The sequence below is a fragment of the Lepidochelys olivacea genome (genome assembly GCF_965140295.1).
Source record: "Lepidochelys olivacea isolate rLepOli2 genome assembly, chromosome: 6".
Classification (NCBI taxonomy): domain Eukaryota; kingdom Metazoa; phylum Chordata; order Testudines; family Cheloniidae; genus Lepidochelys; species Lepidochelys olivacea.
This window is the reverse complement of record NC_140416.1, coordinates 61,073,397-61,093,097: the sequence shown is the minus strand read 5'-3', so window position 1 is coordinate 61,093,097 and position 19,701 is coordinate 61,073,397. Positions and strand designations below refer to the sequence as shown.

The 19,701-nt window shown below is 38.4% G+C and overlaps 1 protein-coding gene across 2 annotated transcripts in view; it reads right to left on the bottom strand.

Annotated features, from left to right (window-relative positions):
- Positions 1 to 19,701, bottom strand: part of SLC39A9 (solute carrier family 39 member 9) — a 43,709-nt gene that overhangs the window by 16,597 nt on the left and 7,411 nt on the right. For both annotated transcript variants that reach the window (XR_014712019.1, XM_084630764.1), the window contains exons 2-4: positions 13,624 to 13,732; positions 3,719 to 3,910; positions 1,023 to 1,091 (exon numbers count right to left, since the gene is read on the bottom strand). Coding sequence is in view for 1 of the 2 variants with exons in the window: in XM_084630764.1 (XP_084486890.1) it covers positions 1,023 to 1,091; positions 3,719 to 3,910; positions 13,624 to 13,732 (370 nt within the window). In the remaining variant the exon portion in view is untranslated. The remainder of the gene's footprint in view (positions 1 to 1,022; positions 1,092 to 3,718; positions 3,911 to 13,623; positions 13,733 to 19,701) is intronic.

Below are 19,701 nucleotides of genomic sequence, written 5' to 3'. Positions count from 1 at the left end.
AGATGAGGCAGCCAAAGGTTCAATATAAACAAATAGCTAAATCTAACTTGCATTTAAGTGGTAAAATCCCTGGAACAAGAAGTATCTTTTTTATTAAATGTGTTTATGATGCCTAACCCATTGTGCACAATTAAAATCCAAATAAATGAATAAATAATTCATTACAAAAGATTTCAACTCCATATGTATGACATAACAAATATTTGTATGTATTGCTTCATGCATCACTGATCAGCAGCCACCACTGGAGTTGGAGCGGCAGATAGTTAACAATGCACCACAAGTCTTCAGGAAAAGAAATGAAGAAAAATATTGTATCTAATTAAGACACCCAGGGACATTTTCGGGAGGCAGAATACTATTTTCATATTCGGATTTAATCAAGCCAATCACTCTGCTTTTGTTTTAAAATGAAACAGAAGATGCAAAAAATTCAAAGCTTTCAAAATATCCTTCATTTTACAGTAAAAGTAATTTACTAAATATATCAAATGGGGACTCACCAGATCCTAAATGACTGATTAAACATACTATAATACTGTTACAGCTGCAGTTATAATAGACAAATTGGTGTCCCCTGCCCCTTAAAATTTTTGGATGAAGTGTTATTTTGCATTGCTAACACTTAACCCCAACTATTTATACATTTAAAAAATTCTCTATGTTGTTTCTTAGCATCTAGAGTAGTTTCTCTCCTACAAAGTTAAAAATCAGGTTTACTGTGATTAAGAATTCTAAAAACCTCCCTAAATCCTTCTTATCTGGCTCATATCTAGACATATATCCCAGTCCTTGTGTGGATTTTTTTCAAACCATTTTTAAACCATGTTCAGTTAGCTTACTTAGGAAAAGATAGAAAATGTGCTTCTAAATACATAAAAAAATGCCCACAGAGCTAGCTATTTTGGTGAATATACAGTAATTATTGCAATTTAAAATTCAAAAGCTTTATTTAAGCTAGACAGGAAAAAAGACAGTGACAGAAGATTGCCGCTTACAGATCTTATAGTTATTCAGCCTACCTGCAGCATGGACCACTAGTCCTAGTGTAGTAGTGATTTTGGAATTGCCTGACCTTGCCGCTTCTGGGTCTGAAATAATCATCAGGAAATTAAGCATTAGTCAATATAAGATATTAACAAGCGTATGTATCATGCTGGAAGAAAACATTACAAACACCAAGGCATAATTTCTCAGCTGTGACCCATTTTTAAACAGTTAAGCAATTACCATAGGTTTCCCAGGCAAACTAGTCAAGACATTGTATACTATCCTTCAGAATTTAAGGGGACATTGACAGGGATATGGAACAGTCATTTTCCCTCATCCTTCTGAAACGAAACTATCATTTGAGATTCTTTACCTTCCCCAACTCAGCACAGAAAGGTAGCTTTAAGCCACCTTTGTACTCAGGATTCTGGGCTACTCCAAGGGCTAGTGCATCTCCCAGCCTAAATAAGAGCAGCCAAGATTTGCTCTAGTTTACATCAGCCTCCCAAATACTGCCTCTGGGCTATTCCACAGTCTGATGCAGTACAGAATGCCCACATTATTATGTGCTATCCAGGCCTGCTCCCTCCCACTATGCCCCCTGAGCTGGGGCTGATAGGAAGGGCCACCTATGGCAGTGACTGGACTATGGACAACGCCCTGCTGGCTCCTTGTGGGCTGTTTATGAACCCTATATGCGGTCATACAGACTGAAGCAGATGGCAGAATCCTCCCGTACTCTTTAATGTAGAAAGTGAACATCATGCATAACTGCTTAGGATTGAAGGCAGATGATGGGCCATTCATGTCCATAATTGTTTGATATCTACTTTTACCTCACCATCTATTTGTAAACTAACTTTTTCTGGAGAAATAAAAAAAACCAACACTCCTATAAATCCAACAGAAGGGGAATTAATCAGTGAAAATTGTAACAGTAGTTGACAGGCCACTGGGAAAAAATATAAAAATATCTGATCCTTTAAATTTCAAGTGGTCAGACAACTTTAACTATATTGCTACTTGACTCTGCTACCTCAACTGGAAGCCTATTCCATCTATTCACACTCAAGTTCAAGAGACAAAGTGGATGAGGTAATATATTTTATTGGACCAACTTCTGTTGTGAAAGTAGACGTTTTCTAAAGCTTGTCTTTCACCAGAAGATATTATCTAACCCATCTTGTCTCTCTAAAGCCCTGGGACCAACAGAGCTACAATATCCAATATACAATAAAGTTCTTCTATCATTTAATTCCTCTTAATTTAAACCTATGTCCTTAGTTCTGGACTATCCACCAAACCCAAACAGATGATCACATTTAAAGGTTATACTCCATTCTAACCTCTATAGCTATCCTATTTTAAGGGAACAGAAAATCTAGTCAACTGAGATAACATTAATGGATAATGAATACCACTGGTTCAAATCAGGAAAAGGCATTTTATAAATCCCTAACTATTCTGGCAACACTTGCAGTTACTCGGTTATATTTCATGTGGGAGATAAAGCAAAGGCTCAGAAAAATTGTTCCCTATATTGTTCAGTTTTTGAGTCTGTGCATCTTAATAGGTCAAAGACACAAGGTATCCCATTTTCTCCTAACCAGGAAAGAGAAAAAAAAGCGTTGTAAAATATAGAAAACAAGGATTTCAATACAAGTTGGTCAACTGAGTTTCTTGCTAACCTATTTGCCAAGCCTCCATTTGAGAAGCTAAGCTTATAAGCTAACAGAGTCAGTACACAGAGCATCTGTAGGGAAGACTTTTAATCAAGGTGAGAAGCCTATGTGTAGAGGAGGGGAAAGCTAGAAAAGTGAGAGTGTGATAAAAAGTATAAAATATTTACATTAACAAAATCTAAACATAAGCACATTGCTGAACACTGACAAGAAATAAGGATGTAAGTGAAGTGTGATAGAACGGTCATTTCAACAGTATTTTGAGCCACATTTTATTCAAAAGGTTTTTATTGGGGAATAAAATTTCACATAAAAAACCAAATATTTAATGATTTAGTTTTCAGGAAAGATTACCTACATTTTGTTCCGCTGTACACAGAAAACCAGCATGCACTTACAGGGAAACTACTGAGGAAAATTACCAGTGAAAGTCACCATAGCTCTTATGCTTTGTGGCCCATGTGAAGTCTACTGAGGTCAACAGGACTCCATGTGGTTCCAACAGTCAGTCTGTGCAGATCACAGGGGAGGCCTTTCTTCCATGAAAATTTACAGCCTGAACTAAGCCAATATTTTGTTCTCTGAAATGTTTAATTCAAAGCAAGACAATAAAGTAGCTAATGAAGTTAAGGCTCTGGCTATTCAGTTTTGCTATGCTATGTTGGTGGACTAATCTATTTGTCATATATTAAAACCTACACTGCTTAAAGCCTTAACACACAAAGCTGTTGATCATCTATTATTTCTAAGTAGACTTTCTCTGTCAGCATGAGCACACACTTGAGCATTATGAAGCAAATATTCACATTACGCTGGCTTCCAGCATTGACAGTAACACTGCTTTATTATTTCACGTAACAGACCATGCTTACCTTTATGTTTGTAGAATACAACTAGTTAAATAGAGCCCTCATCCTGACTGGGCACTACTGTATTAAAAATACATAATAAATAATCATATTCTGAAAATACACTTTGTTCATTCATTCTAGTTGCTGCAATGGCTCCAAGGCAAGTGCCAGTCTGGCAGGAGAGGCTTTACTTACCATCTGTAGAGTGCACGTGGGAGCTGCCTATCTGGTCCACCAAAAGCATGAAGACAAAACCAAGGACAAGGGAAACACCAATGTACGCATGTAATTTTGAATGGTCATGACCATGCTCATGCTCAGCTGTTATTTCTGCTGCTTTCTCAGATTCAATCACATTTTGAGTCTCACTGGCCTGATGGTGCTTCCCTAAAGCAGATAAACAGGTTGATTAGAAGTGAGGATCCCAAAGGTGATGTTCTAATATTTTCTACTCCTTCACTGAGAGCTTTCTTCATACCTGAACTTAATAATATAAAGCGGGAAAGAAAAATAGATTTAGAATTTTTTGTTTTGTTTTTAATGTCCTAGATTATCCCTCTTTGGGGACCAACACTGGCAGAATTCGTATACTTGCTCATCCCCTTCCTTAATATCTTAGTGCAAGGAGGGGGAGGAGTGAATCCTCAATAAGCAAGGAGGCTCTATGTTACCTAAATGCAACATTTGAATACAATCATTATATTTATAAGAATTGCTGTATTACTTTTTAAAATCATAGGTTGCCAACTCTATTAAGGTTTAAAGGGACACAAGCACTTTTAGGCCATATATTTGACCTACTTTTAAATAGAACAACACACGGTGAAGGACATGTCCTTGTAACATCCCATAAAACACATTTATGTTATTTGTTCACTAACAGTTTTAATGAAATTTGAAAAAAGAAAAAGCTTTATAATGAGACTAACCAAACCAAACTCCAAGCATCAGTCCCCACCGAGGCAGGAGTTAACTCAATTACTCCCAGAACCGAGTTGACATCAGTGATACTTGTGCACAAACAACAGAGTACACCAAGACGGGATAAAATTGATGGTACTGTCCTGTTAGGTTATAAGTTTTTGGTTTTGCGATTACAAATGTTTTAGAAAAGCCTAGTATGAATAGAAAAGCTCTCTTTATTTTGTGCAAATTTCAATGAAGACAGTTTCCTGAGGAGCAGGAAAGGGACAGAGATAATAGAAGAACATTCAGCTGGTACATGAGAACCAGAAAGGGAAACTAAAACAGAACCTCACCAGTCTCATTTCATTCTGAAATATTTTTAAATAATGGGGTTTACACTGGGCTCTCCAGATGCAATAGCAGAAATACAGGAGCTAAGTTAAAAACCCATTATTTTTAAATATTTCATAGCTTATTGATAATGAGAAACACCTCTCACTGCAAAAACAACAAGGAGTCCTTTGGGCACCAGAGAGACTAACAAATTTATTTGGGTACAAGCTTTCGTGGGCTAAGACCCACTTCATCAGATGCATGGAGTGAAAAATACAGTAGGCAGGTATAAATATACAGCACATGAAAAGATAGGAGTTGCCTTACCAGGTGGGGGGTCATTGCTAACGAGGCCAATTCAATCAGGGTGGATGTGGCCCATTCCCAACAGTTGACAAGAAAGGGTGAATATCAACAGAGGGAAAATTATGATTGAATTGGCCTCATTCGCACTACAAAAGTAATTTTCCCTCTGTTCCCCAGTGCAAGACAATTTAGTTCTGGGGTGCAAAGCTGGGGAGCTCAGGGGAATTGGCTGGAGCCTCCCTATTGATAGTTCATGAGTGGCTGGGAGATCATTTGTGTAACACAGTTGGATGTGTCCCCGCCTGTGGATGTCTGTATAAGTGCAGTGCTTACCAGAGCATGACCTCAACATGAGTGTGAGAAGCAGCCCAGGTTGGTGGGTTTGAAGGGCACAGTGGTCCCAAAATCCAGGTTGCACCCCAACGACCCCGTCAAAACATTTGAAGTTATAATATAGCCCAAAGTATGGAAGTCAGACTTTACTAAAACATGCATTTAACCATACTTAATATCCCCAAGTATATTCACAAAAATGAAGCTGTTTCAGTTTCTTGATAATATGACCCTAGTCATCTCAGCTGCCCTTTCGTTGTTTAGGTGGGAAAAAAACAATAATCGAAGCATGGTGATTAGTTTGAGCAAAGTTCTGGGGGGTCAGAAGTTTTGGGTTTTGTTCCTGACTACAACGTGACCTCGGGCATGTCATTTAACCTCTTTGCACCTCAGCTAACTCATCTATAAAAACACTGTACACTTCCATAGCACAGGTCACCTGAATCTCTAAAAAGTACTTTATAGATAGCTGCACCTGTTTTGCTATCTTGCCAAATCAGTGACTGAGTCAGAAGCTTGAGATATAGTCCTGACTCCCAGTCCCCTAGATAGAACTTGATGCCTCCATCACAAAACAGGGATACTAATTCTGAGTGTGTTTGCTAGGTTTACTTAGAATTTGTAAAGCACTTCAAGATCCTCATAGGAAAAGGTGCAACAGAAGTGCTAAGTAGGATATTGTGCTGAATCCAACCTTTGTCTCTTAACATTATTATAATTATTTTGTAAGGTTTTTTTCCCCAGAATACATAATGTATATTCAGAAGGGCGACTCCATATTTTCATGAAAATTCTTAGGGGGGATTTGTTTTAAAATGAATTTAAATGAAGCATTTTGCAACGCTTCAATGCCCTGCAAAATGTATGCATGGTGACTTTGAACAAAGAGGTGTCTGTGGCACACAAGACGTTCTACAGCCTCCTGAAGAAACAGTTAGCTGTGGATGATGAAATCATTGGGTAAGTCTGGGTGGGTTTTTTTTTGGTTCAAACTATTGAATAATATTGAATATTGTTTTCTATTATGAGGTCTTCTGGCTTAATTAAATACTAATGCCTCTTGAGGACAGCAGCCACCGTTGGAGACATCTGGGACAACCTGAGCAAAACATAATGATGTCTCACTGCTACTCTTTCTATGAATTAAATGGACCTTTCAACAGATCACTTCAGGGGGAGGGAGTGGGACACTATGTGCAAATGTTCAGTTATACCCTGTGTACAGATCCTTTAATTTGCAGTTAAAGGGACACTGTCCAGCTTATTGCTGTTTTTTCCACTCTTCCTATATCTCCATCTGGTCCCTTTGCACTGCTCAGGCATTACACTTGTATGAATCTCTGTCTTGTCTTTGTGTCTTCTCTTATGCTGTTCCCTAAGCTTGGAACTGTCTCCTTGATTTTTCATGCCACTAAAACTCCTTTTCTTCTTTCAATCTTCCTTAAAAGCACTGCTTCTGGAAGACCTTCAAACAATAACCCAAAAACAAAATACAAACCAACTTTAAGGGAAAACAGACTATGTTTAACTTTCTGGTACTTATACACTAGCACAAGACAGCAAAGTTTGTGTTGGAACACTGCAGTGGAAAGTGTATTGATTAAGCAAACTTTCCACTGGAATTTTAAAAGATGTAAGGAAAACATTTTATTTGCTTTGGTTTTGTAAGACTCTCAGGCTTTTACAAAAGCTTCATTAGGGCCAAATATAACCTGACTGTGTATCTTTAAAAATAGTCAAAGGTATGAACATTCAACTGGAATAAAGAGAAGAGAACACAGTCCATTTCTTAATTTAGCACTTCAATAAGTTTTAGATAGAGGACAAAAGCAAAAGAATTAAATTTTAGGCCTGCTAGACAGCACATAGAAATTAACAGCAATAGGGATATTAATCAGAGCGGATTATTTGATCAGAGCATTGGAATTTCTCTCTCAATAGCAAAACGGACCTGGCTTTGACACAATCAATAAGCGTTGAAGAAATTTTGGCTACAGATGGTGAATGGGTCTGCTACCACCATTACTTAACTGAAAAGCTGAGAAAGCAATATATTTGTTTGTTTCCTCTATATGTTCAGTTTGTCAATTTCCTATTTACTGGGCTTTACATACAGCAACAGAGGAGAGAAAAATATATAGCAAAAAAGCATCTGTAAACCACAACACTTACCGGGGGGCCTCAGGGATAGATGTAGTATCCTTTAGTTTTCTGGTTTATTTTTTAATAAACTTTAAGTTAATTGAAGTTGAGAGTTTTCCTTTAAAATTGTCCAAAATTCTTGGAAACTAACTCCAAAATCCCATCTCACTCTAACAAAGTCTCATTTTGTGAAGGTCATCTTCGATTTGGCATCCAAGTGCACAATGTTCTATACTGAAATTATGGCCCAAGGACTGTTATGAAAAGAAAATGCTGCATTTGGAGGAGTTTTGGGGGCTTAGATAAACACAGATGTGATACATTTGTTGCACAAAGATTAACTCATTAGATTTACCAATTTTAGGCCAAATGATATTACTGCCATCAGCATGGCCAAGAATTAGTGTCCCTTTAGGACACTTCAAGACACAAATGAAGTCTTTATCAAGTGTTTCACTAATTTTTCAGTGGAAAGACAAGGATGACTAGATAAGAGTCAAGCAGAATGTGGTTACTTCTGGGTAGCATACAGTGAAACTAGCTGTTCAAACAGGTGCATTGATTCATTAATAAAAACTAGACACATCATGATGTGTTGTATGCTCATTTTTCAGCCCTTGAGATCAAACACGAAAAGTTAGTTACATACTATTTTAACTGTGCACTGACCTCATAGACTAAGGTCAGAAGGGACCATTATGATCATCTAGTCTGATCTCCTGCAGAACGCAGGCCACAGAATCTCACCCACCCACTCCTGCAATAAATCTCTTACCTATGTCTGAGCTACTGAAGTCCTCAAATCATGGTTTAAAGACCTCAAGGTGCAGAGAATCCTCCAGCAAGTGACCCGTGCCCCACCCGTGCCCCACGCTGTCCCATACTATTCACTGATATTATTAGATTGTTTTATTTGTATGCATACTGTCTAGTTATACAGTTTTTAATCCCAGTCAGTCCAATTGCCTGCTCCATTCTAGCCACTTTAAATAAAAATTGGAAATCCCAGCTCTTCACAGCAACATCATGAATTTTCTGATACTGACATAACTGACCAATAGACACTCAACTATGCTGATTTACACCAGATGATATTTGAACCACTGTTTCTCCATTTTGGAGAGAACTAGGCTCTCTTACCTCCTCTGTATAGCACCTGCATTCATGCCGTATGTACTTGGTTTAAATAATGAGTCAGCTGTGTTCACACTCTCTCTCCTCCTCTCTAAGAATACAGTGTTAACAGATCTTTCTTTAAAGGACTCTGCACTGGCTGAAAGAATGTCATTGAAAAAGCTTTGAACCTTCTTTTTGCTCCTTCTACGGATCTTAGAATGGATCAATTTACAGAAATGGCCTTGTATCACTTATTTTCCTTGGACTTTTTTCAAAGACAAATGCCAAAATCTGTAACAATGCACTTTATTTTCACCTATCCTCTCCTCCTCTTCAGTCTTTTCTGCCCCTTCTTTTCCTCTCACTCTTCCTCTCCTCCCCCTTTAATTCTTTGTGTGGTATTTTAGAAAAGGTTCCCTGAAAGAGTATATTCCATTTAATTAGGGCTGTCAAATTATTTAAAAAAAATAATCGCAATTAATCGCAAGTTTTAAAAAATAATCATGATTAATCGCAGCTTTAATTTCACTGTTAAACAATAATAGAATACTAATTTAATTTTATTATAAAATATTTTGGATGTTTTTATACATTTTCAAATATGCTGATTTTAAGTACAACACAGAATACAAAGAGTACAGTGCTCACTTGATATTATTTTTGATTACAAATATTTGCACTGTAAAAATTTTTTTAAAAAGTCAAAGCAAAAAGGGGCATACAAATGTTTTGCATATCTGGCACAAATTCCTTGCAACGCTGGCTACAATAGTGACATGAGAACTCCTGTTCTCACTTTCAGGTGACATTGTAAAGAAGAAGAGGGCAGCATTATCGACGGTGAATGTAAACAAACTTGTTTGTCTTAGCGATTGACTGAACAAGGACTTGTAGGCTCTAAAGTTTTATATTGTTTTGTTTTTGAGTGCAGTTATGAGAAAAAAAAATTCTACATTTTTAATTGCACTTTCATGATAAAGAGATTGTACTATAATACTTGTATGAGGTGAACTGAAAAATACTATTTCTTTTGTTTATCTTTTTACAGTGTAAATATTTGTAATAAACAAGTAAGCACTGTACATATTATATTGTGTTGTAAATGAAATCAACATATTTGAAAATGTAGAAAAACATCCAAAAATATTTATAATAAATTTAAATTGGTATTCTATTATTGTTTTACAGTTTGACTAAAACTGATTAATTGTAACTTTTTAAAATCTAGTTAATTTGTTTTGCATCAATCACTTGAGTTAACTGCGATCAATTGATAGCCCTCCTCTACATTTAATTTTTTTAAAATATAATCACACACAATTCCAAGGGAACAATATAAGCCAATGTTTCGTTTTATCAAGGTTTATTTTCTGCATTTTTTTCCCTTTTAGCTGTATAAACAGAAATGATTTTTATAGGCTGTTTTTCTTGTACGTTACTTTGCTATTTAAAGTCAAAAATAAAAATTCGGAAAATACACTGTCAATCAGCATGTGTTTTTTTTATATCTAGCCCAGATCAGTTTGTGTGCATGAACCTTCTCAAAAAAAGGTGAGCTACAATGTTCAATTCAAGAAAACATTCCCTGTTCTGTTTAGATTAGTAAATCAACTCCATTGCCATAGAAACAGACCTCTTAAAGAGAAAATCAATTTTGTTTTAAGATGTATTTGAAAAGTTTTGAAGTTTAAATATATGTTCTGTTTTTTGCTTGGGATCACAGACTTTATGAAGAAAAAAGCTTTATAGTTCATCTTTACTTAATAAAATCTGTAAGATTTGTGAGTAATAGTTCCGTGGGTTGGCGGGGAATGCTCACAATACCTAATCACTCTGCAGACACACTACAGCAGAGTACGCTTGGGAATACTGACTGTCTACAGCAGAGGTGGGCGAACTGTGGTCCGTGGGCCACATCTGGCCCGCGGGACCATCCTGCCCAGCCCCTGAGCTCCTGCTCCCGCGTGGTCCTCCATCCCCCGCAGCCTCAGCGCGCTGCGAGCGCTCTGGCCCGCTGCTCCTCCGGGGTGGCAAAGCTGGCTCTAGTGGGGCTGCGAGCTCCTGCTGCTCTGAGCAGCATGGTAACAGGGCTGGGGGGGGGGGGTTTGGATGGGGTGGAGGTTCAGGGTGGGGCAGTCAGGAGACAGGAAACAGGGGGCATTGGATAGGCATGAGAGTCCCAGGGGGGTGCCTGTCAAGGGGGCAGGGCTGTGGATAGGGGTCGGGGCAGTGAGGGGACAGGGTCCAGGGGGGGTTGGATGGAGGGTGTGGTCCCGGGGGGCCTCTCTGGGGGCAGGGGTGTGGATAGGGGTCGAGGCAGTCAGGGGACAGGGAGGGTTGGATGGGGGTGGGGTCTCTCAGGGGGCAATTGGGGCAGTGGTCCCAGGAGGGGGTGGTCAGGGGACAAGGAGCAGAGGGGGTTGGATGGGTGGGGAGTTCTGTGGAAGGGCACTCAGGGGGCGGGAAGTGGGAGGCGGGGGATAGGGGGCAGGGGCCAAGTTGTTTGGGGAGGCACAGCCTTCCCTACCCGGCCCTCCATACAGTTTCACAAATCCGATGTGGCTCTTGGGCCAAAAAGTTTGCCCACCCCTGGTCTACAGCCATGTTATGATTGCACCAGTCAGGCCTTTCCAGTGATATACCAACTCACAGTTTGGACCACCCCACTAAAAAGAGAATCCCTATAAACCATTATGTCTAAAAACAATTCTGCTTTTAAAACACAGGGGAGAAAGAACACCTGATGCATTGGGACCTGGAGCAGCACATCTTTTCTTTATTCTTTTCTTCTAATAGGAACTTTTAAAAAAAAATAGCGGTGGTACACATTACATAAAAGCAGTTTTGGGGGTGGGTCAAGCTAATAAGCCAGACGATCATAGACCACTCCAGAGCGTGCATTAATAGGCTACTGACTGCACTTCTCCAACAGTTGATGGTACAAGGCCACTGATCTTGTGCCTCACAACATACCCAAGGTTGTACTAATAGCCTATCACTGCACAGTGAACATTGCTGTATTAATCAATTTGTTATGTTAGCATAGTGAGCAAGAGGCATCAGTGAATAATTTCTGTGTCTCAATGACAGATACATGCAGTCTCTGTCATGCAAAAATCAGATTCAAACTTAGTTAAACATGGCTGCATATGTGAAAGTAGAATCAAATAAATTTAGAGCTAAGACTAAAAATCTTCTTAGCTGACCTTTCAGACTTAATGAGTGAAGGAAAACAAGCCAGATCAGATTCTTATGCTTAATTCTGAATGCCTTACTTTTGTAAGTGGACTCTATCTTTTATAACGACCTTCATGGCTGAGTCTATGTAAGTGGGTGCAGCTCTCTACAACTTTATCTTCACACGTAATACACACAGTTTCTGCAGTAATATTAGGATTAACTCATTTTTCCTTGATTTATTAGTTCTAGTTCTCTTCTATTTGCCCTAAAAAGGGAGACAAAGGATCAAGATTTGATTTGTAACCTGAGCAACACTGAAGGGACCTAAATTCTGGGCTGAAATCACTGTATCTGAAAAAAATAACTCTTAATGTTACTTAAATAATTTCTTTATGGCTAGATTGGCTTTGTGCAGGGCATTTCATGTTAGAAATTTAGTTTAAGATAGCATTAATGCATACTGTAAGTTTCCCAGTTATGTATTTTACTTCAATATGGATGGACAATATGCATGAACTGCTGTGTAAATAGGAAGAGACAGAATTTTTCAAATGCCTCTGATTTACTTGATAGTTTAATGGGTCAGCTCGGCTCACTGAAGGTGTCAAGCCTTGGCAATAAACCGACCAAAAATTTAATGAGAAAAATATAAGTGCTCCCAATAACGTTATCTGCTGCTAATCATAACAAGAGAAATAATGTGTTGCCCTCTTAAGATTAAAATGGAATGGATCACAAACCCTCAACTGAAGTGCAGTATAGTGAGATGCTACAACAAACATACAGATTGGAAAGTGTATGAACACATGAATAAATAGTTAATGTTATTGCAAGATTCTATGTTTATTAAATACGAATAATTTTAAGTTACATGAAAGGCACTAGACAAGCCTAAAATACACAGACTATAAAGTAGGTTAAATAAGTGCAAATGGTAAAAATAAAAAATATATTCTTCTCCAAAACATGTAAGAGGAAAGCACAGAGATATCAAGAAAAACAAAAACACACCTTACTATGGTATCATATAGTTCTCACCCACTGATATGCAGTAGCAGAACTGGTACTTCAAACATGTTTGAAAAGTCCTCTAGAGTCCCATCTTCCACATGTTGACATTTCTTTGTATTAGGATCCAGTGCGCTGCTGCCACCCACCTTTGACTGAATTACTGATCTTAAATCTACTCAAAACCTGTGTCATACAACTGTAAAAGCACCTCAAGCTCCAATGAGGATTAGAATGCACTCGAATGAGAGATGATGGGCATTACCTGATATAACTAAGGGATGGTATAACTGGTACAGTTATCCAAGACTTTTGGGCTTCAAGGATACCCTAAGCCTATGTCTCTCTAAAGACATGTACTTTCACTTAACAAAAAAAATCAGTAGGCCTCAAACAATTTTGCCAATTAGTTTAACAAGCAATTTTGGCCTGTTAAACTAATTAGCAAAATTGTTTGAGGCCAACTGAGCTTAGAAAGTTCTTCAGCTACAAGGGAGTGAGACTCTTTTGCAAGATAAAAATATATGGAGATCTATAAAACACCACTGATAGTGACTGCAATAACCAAAAGGGACCTAAACCACAGAAAGCAGCAGCTTATAAACACAAATTAAATCTTTTTCAAAGGCAATTCCTTTTGTCCATTATGTCCATTGTTTGAGGTTTAAGCAAGAGATCAACTTTAATTATTCTCAGAGTAAGAAACTCTACTTGTGCCTTTCTGGCTTATCAACTGTCTTGCACAAGGACATATATCAGGCTGGTTTTTTTCTCACCCTCCAAAATGTCTTCATAAAGTGCATGTACTCCTTCAGGCACAATTACCGCCAAGGCAGTTCCGCAGAGGAGCCCAGCACCCAGAACTGTCACCAGCTTTAACCTTTCCTGCAAGGAAGCATAAAACAAGTAACACTCTTTAGTAATGAAAAAAAACCTCTCCTATTCCCCAACAAAAACCAAGAACTTTAACATTTGGGATCAATATTTTTGCTCAAGAGTGTTGAAAAGACCAGTAGCATGAGAAATTATAGCTCCTGATCCACAGATCAAGGTAGGATGGATGCAATGCATGTTTCCCTTGCAATGTTTTAGAGATTACTTTAATCCAGTGTTAAGTGAGATTTGTCATCCACAGACTCACTTCTGAGCTTTTTCTGCATACACTGCCAAACACTATTTAACACACACTACTTACTTTACGCTGGAGTAAACTTACTTCATGCAGTTCTGCTCAACAACTCAGTGCTTCATAAGATTTGTTACTTTGAATGACAAAGTAGGGTGGATAGAAGACAATGCTTTTTAAAAAAATATATAATTGGATTATTTTATTTAAATACATTTTTCTCTTTAAAACTAAACCTATTTGAAATTACGATAGCTGACATAAAGGCCTAATTTTACCATAATCTATTAAAATAATTTAGATTAAATAAAAAATATTCAAGAAGTACATTTGCTGCTGAAGTATTAAAGAAAGTAAAACCACTGAACTGGTTGAAGTCATTGGCTAAGCACCTGGAACCAGTCTGTTGAAGTGTTAAACCAACTTTTGACAGAACTATCCTCTTCTGCAGGTACAGAGAGAGTATTTTCTTCATTTCAGTTTATTCAACTAGCTCAGTTCGATGACTAATTAATTCAATGTTAAGAACATAACTGGGAGTTGAAAAGCAAGGAAGCTTGTGAATACAAATGAGGTGCAAGAGGGTGAGACCTACTAGTTCTAAAATCTTGAAGGATGTGATGACCAGAAATAATAAGTTCAATTCACTAAATACAGATAATATAGTTTAATAAATCAGTTAGTTTTAAATACAAAACATTTTGATAAACTTTATGTATGCATCACATTTACAGTAGTTTTATTTAATAAAAACAATTAAAATGCCGTTTGTGAATTTTAACTGAATTCCAATTTCCATCCAAATGCAGATTGACACAAATCAGAAGCAAAAATTTAATCATCTAGTAAAGAAGAAATGTAACATTCACTGTTTTCTAATGCAATAAAAATATAAACATTAAAAATCTGAATAAATGTATGTTCAGCTATATAATTGGTTAAATACATGTGCAGAGATATACTGTATCCTCCTGGTTAGCAAAAGAGAGGACCAAATTTAGTGTAAAGGTTATATTTAGTTGCAAACTAATGTGTTTTAATGGTTACCAAACAATAAGAATCACCTTTTTTAGAAAAATCATAAAAAGTACAAATGCACATCACGATTAAAATTTATTATTATTGATTAAATCAAAATTTCCTGCTTGCTGATTTAAATCATGAGTAAAAGCAGTGATTGATATCAATCTACCCTGTCAGAAAAACACAAAGCGTTAAAATCTGCCAATCATTTAGGATTCCCTCCCTTCCCCCCACAAAAGTGAGGTCTATTAGTCTACAGTACAGTTCCCCAAGAGAGTGGTAACAGATGAATAGATTGCGATCCCTTCTAATTTATATGGATTTAGAAAAAGTTAGCTGCTTTTCATGTATGCCTGATAGATTCCAAAGCAGTATAAAAAAAATTATAAAAGAGTAGGGAAAAAATGATCCACAAAACTTTACGATATATATTTTCCTTCCAGAAACTGAATTTCATAACTTTACATTCTTAAAGGTTAATAAAGAGTTGGAATAGCAATGTGTACTGTCAGCATCTCTAACTCAGACAATTTTGAGCAGGAAATGAAAATGAAAGATGTCCTCTTCTTTGATAAATAAGGGCAGCTGACAAGCAATGAAATGGGAAATACCTGCAGTAGAAAGGACTATTTTACTTGATAATGAAGATTACGCTAAACCTCGGCTGCCAGATCCACTGAGGTGAATACTGTTTATGCATGTATGAGTTTTGAAGGATCAAATTTGAAGGATCAGCAGCCCAATTTTGACAGATTCAGGTTTATACTTTCAGAGCCATTCAAGCAAGGCCATTTTTGAGGTGTCCCCCTACAAATGATACTCCTTATTTTTGTCCATTGTAAAAATCCAAATTTTTGCCCTATGAAGCCAAAACCTACTCTGCAATGTTAAAACCAAAAAATAATAATGTACTATTAATACAGTGTACAACTTGTTGACTATTGCTCTTTAATGAGGCTAGATTATAGAAACAGAGTAAAAAATACCCTTTATAACTTATTTTTTGAATTATGGTAGCACCTAAAAACCCTGATCAGAATCAGGAGCCCAACTGTAATAGACCAGGGTGTCAAATATACACCTGGCCAGCAAGGTGTATTTATAAAGCCTGCAGGATATATCCAGACTGTGCAGAAACTCAGCTTTCATTTAAAAAACAAAGGAAATTTCTAGACTTCATGGATGCAGAGATAACTTTCTAAACATAAACAGAGTGTAACTGAAAGTGATATCTGCCTGAATCCAGTTTGAAACAACAATGTAGGGGGAAATCCTCTGTTCTCTATTAATCTAGAGTGTCAACTCTACACCCCAATCATGACATTTCAATGTCAACATTAACTGTTAATTGCTGATCATTTTAATAGATGGACTGGGAAGGAGCTGGGATTGAAAGCCCCATGCTGGAGGCAACTGAAGGTTGCTATCAGCAAGGAAATGTACAGGAAAAAACAGAGAAGACTCACAAAAACAAGGAAGAGGGAGAGAAAGAGAGGATGGAGGATAAGAAAGGAAAAGAAACAAATCAGGAATAGCAGCAGGCCTAAAAGGGAGCATACTGCCTCAATGCGTGATTAATGTAACAAGGCACTAAACAGCTAATAAATAATATGTTGAGTTACTACATGAAGGCCACATGCTCCCTTTGAACCCTGTGCAAACCTCCCATTGACAAGAGTGGGCATTCTGCTCTGAATTATTAGGAATATATAGCCCTGAATTTCTCTCTGCCCATTGATCATAGCTGTATAAGGGGATTTGCCCTCCTCATCTCCAAATGCGTTTCACATCTTGTGCTAACCACAGTACAAAGTGTAAAAAAATGGTCCTAATACCAAAAAACTTCCAATCTAAATGACAAGAGATGCAACAAGTGAGGCAACCAGAAGGAATGGAGAAAGCAGACAAGGGAAATAGTTATTAGATAACCCAGACACAGCTAAATAGCTGACAGTTATATTTAAAAAAAGGGGGTGGGGGAGAAGACATCTCAGAGGTACCTACTGACCATCTACCTAGCTTATGAGCAACATAGCTAGCAGCTTCCCCAGACACTGTGCTAAAGAGAAGTCCTGATGACATATTTGAATGAGGACAGAATAGTGTCTTTACGAACCAATTCAGAATGTACTCAATGCATGAGTGACAGCATACTTAAAAAAAAAAAAAAAAAAAGCCCAAAAGTCTTCATGGGAGGAGTGGACAAAAGGATAACCAAGGCGGACACTGACAGTAAAATGGACACCACACAAATCAAGAGAGGATCAATTCAGCTGTGTTAAATTGTGAAGGGTAAAACTAAGAATCAGAAGTCAATATTTGATGTGGCAGCAAAGAGGGAAACCAGTAGGTGATTTCAGAGAGGGGAGCCACATGAACAGAATGACGACCCAGGAAGATTAGCAGCTGCATTTTAAATGGAGCTGAGGGGAGCAAAATGGTTATCAGGAAAGCCAGAGAGAAGGTGGGTTCTATAGCCAAGGCAGCAGATGAAGAGGGTTTGGATGGAAGTTTTAGCAGCATGGGCAGAGAGAAAAGGGTAGGATTTTAGAGATTTTATAGAGGGAGATAAGGCAGGATTTGAATGCTGCCTACATGTGCAGGTTTAGAGAGGATGGAGATGAAAATGACACCTAGGTTGTAGGACTGCTGCTGGTGAATGAACCAATATGCAATATAGCTTGTTCACCTATAGATGATACTGGTGCTGAATAGCAGTGGTAACAGTAACAAAAACAAATGTACATAACTCAGATATGTAGGGAGTGCAGTGGCAGCCAAAAAAGCTAACAATGTTAGGAACCATTTTAGGAAAGGGATAGATAAGAAGACAGTAAATATCATAATGCCTCTACATACATCCATGGTAAGCCCATATCTTGAATACTGTGTGCAAATCTGATTGCCCCATCTCAAAAAAAAGATACCTTAGAAATGGAAAAGGTACAGAGAAGGGCAACAAAAATGATTAGGGGTATGGAACAGCTTCCGTATGAAGAGAGATTAATAAGATTGGAATTAATAAAGTTTTCATCTTGGAAAAGATGACTGAGAGGGAATATAGAGGTCTATAAAATCTTTACTGGTATGGAGAAAGTGAATAAGGAAATGTTATTTACTCCTTCATGTAACACAAAAACCAGGGGTCATCCAATGAAATTAATAGGCAACAGGTTTAAAAACAAACAAAAGGAAGTACTTCTTCACACAGTGCACAGTCAACCTGTGGAACTCATTGCCAGACGATATTGTGAAGGCCAAAACAATAGTCGGGTTCAAAAAAAGAACTAGATAAGTTCATGGAACATAGATCCATCAATAGCTATTAGCCAGGATGGTCGGGGATGCAACAGTATGTTCCGAGTGTGCCCTAGCCCTGGTCTACACTATGAGTTTAGGTCAAATTTAGCAGCGTTAGATCGATTTAACCCTGCACCTGTCCACACGAAGAAGCCATTTTTGTTGACTTAAAGGGCTCTTAAAATAGATTTTTGTACTCCTGCCCGACGAGGGGATTAGCGCTGAAGTTGACATTGCTGGGTCAAATTTGGGGTAGTGTGGAAGCAATTCAACAGTACTGGCCTCCGGGAGCTAACCCAGAGTGCTCCATTGTGACCGCTCTGGACAGCACTTTCAACTCAGATGCACTGGCTAGATACACAGGAGAAGCACTGGGAACTTTTGAATTTCATTTCCTGTTTGCCCAGCGTGGCGAGCTCATCAGCAGAGGTGACCATGCAGTCCCAGAATCGCAAAAGAGCTCCAGCATGGACCGAACGGGAGGTACTGGATCTGATCACTGTAAGGGGAGATGAATCCGCGCTATCAGAACTCCATTTCAAAAGACGAAATGCCAATATATTTGAAAAAAATCTCCAAGGTGGTAGTCTCACGCAACAGGGATGAGAATTTACGGGACGAGGAGGACAGCACACAACAGGCAAGTGGAGAAATCGTTCTCCCCGACAGCCAGGAACTGTTTATCACCCTGGAGCCAATACCCTCCCAAGCGGGCTCCCGGACCATGAAGCCGGAGAAGGCACCTCTGGTGAGTGTACCTTTGTAAATATAATACATGTTTTAATAACAAGCGTGTTTAATGATTAATTTGCCCTGAAGACTTGGGATGCATTCGCGGCCAGTACAGCTACTGGAAAAGTCTGTTAACATGTCTGGGAATGGAGCGGAAATCCGCCAGGGACATTATTAAGGGGACATTCAGAGGTGGCCTTTCCTGCTGGGCTGTTTGCCTGTGGCTGAAAAGAAATCCTCCCTGCTTTTAGCCAAACGGTGGAGGGGGGGCCCGTTCACGCTGAGCTGTTTGTGTTTGGCTGGCAGGGATCTTCCCTGATATTAGTCACGCGGTAGGGAGAGGTGCTTGGCATGGGAAAGGACGGCGCTGCTGTTTGAAACCATTCCCACATGTTATGGAGGTTGAAGAAGCTGAAAGACTGTGGTTTACAATGGCTGCCTGGAAGCCGAATTCTGTTGCCCAGCCCTGCGTGTGTGATCTCTCACACCAAACCAGCAGGCCCTCAATGTAAGAGGCAAAATGCGACCTTGTACCAAAAGCACATGTGCTATGTAATATTAACAGCTTGGTTCACCGTGAAAGAGTCTACTCATTGTTCTCTAAACTGTGTCTATTTAAATACTGCTCTCCCCTATTTTTCCTCCAGCAGTTGCAAATATTTCAACGCTCTGT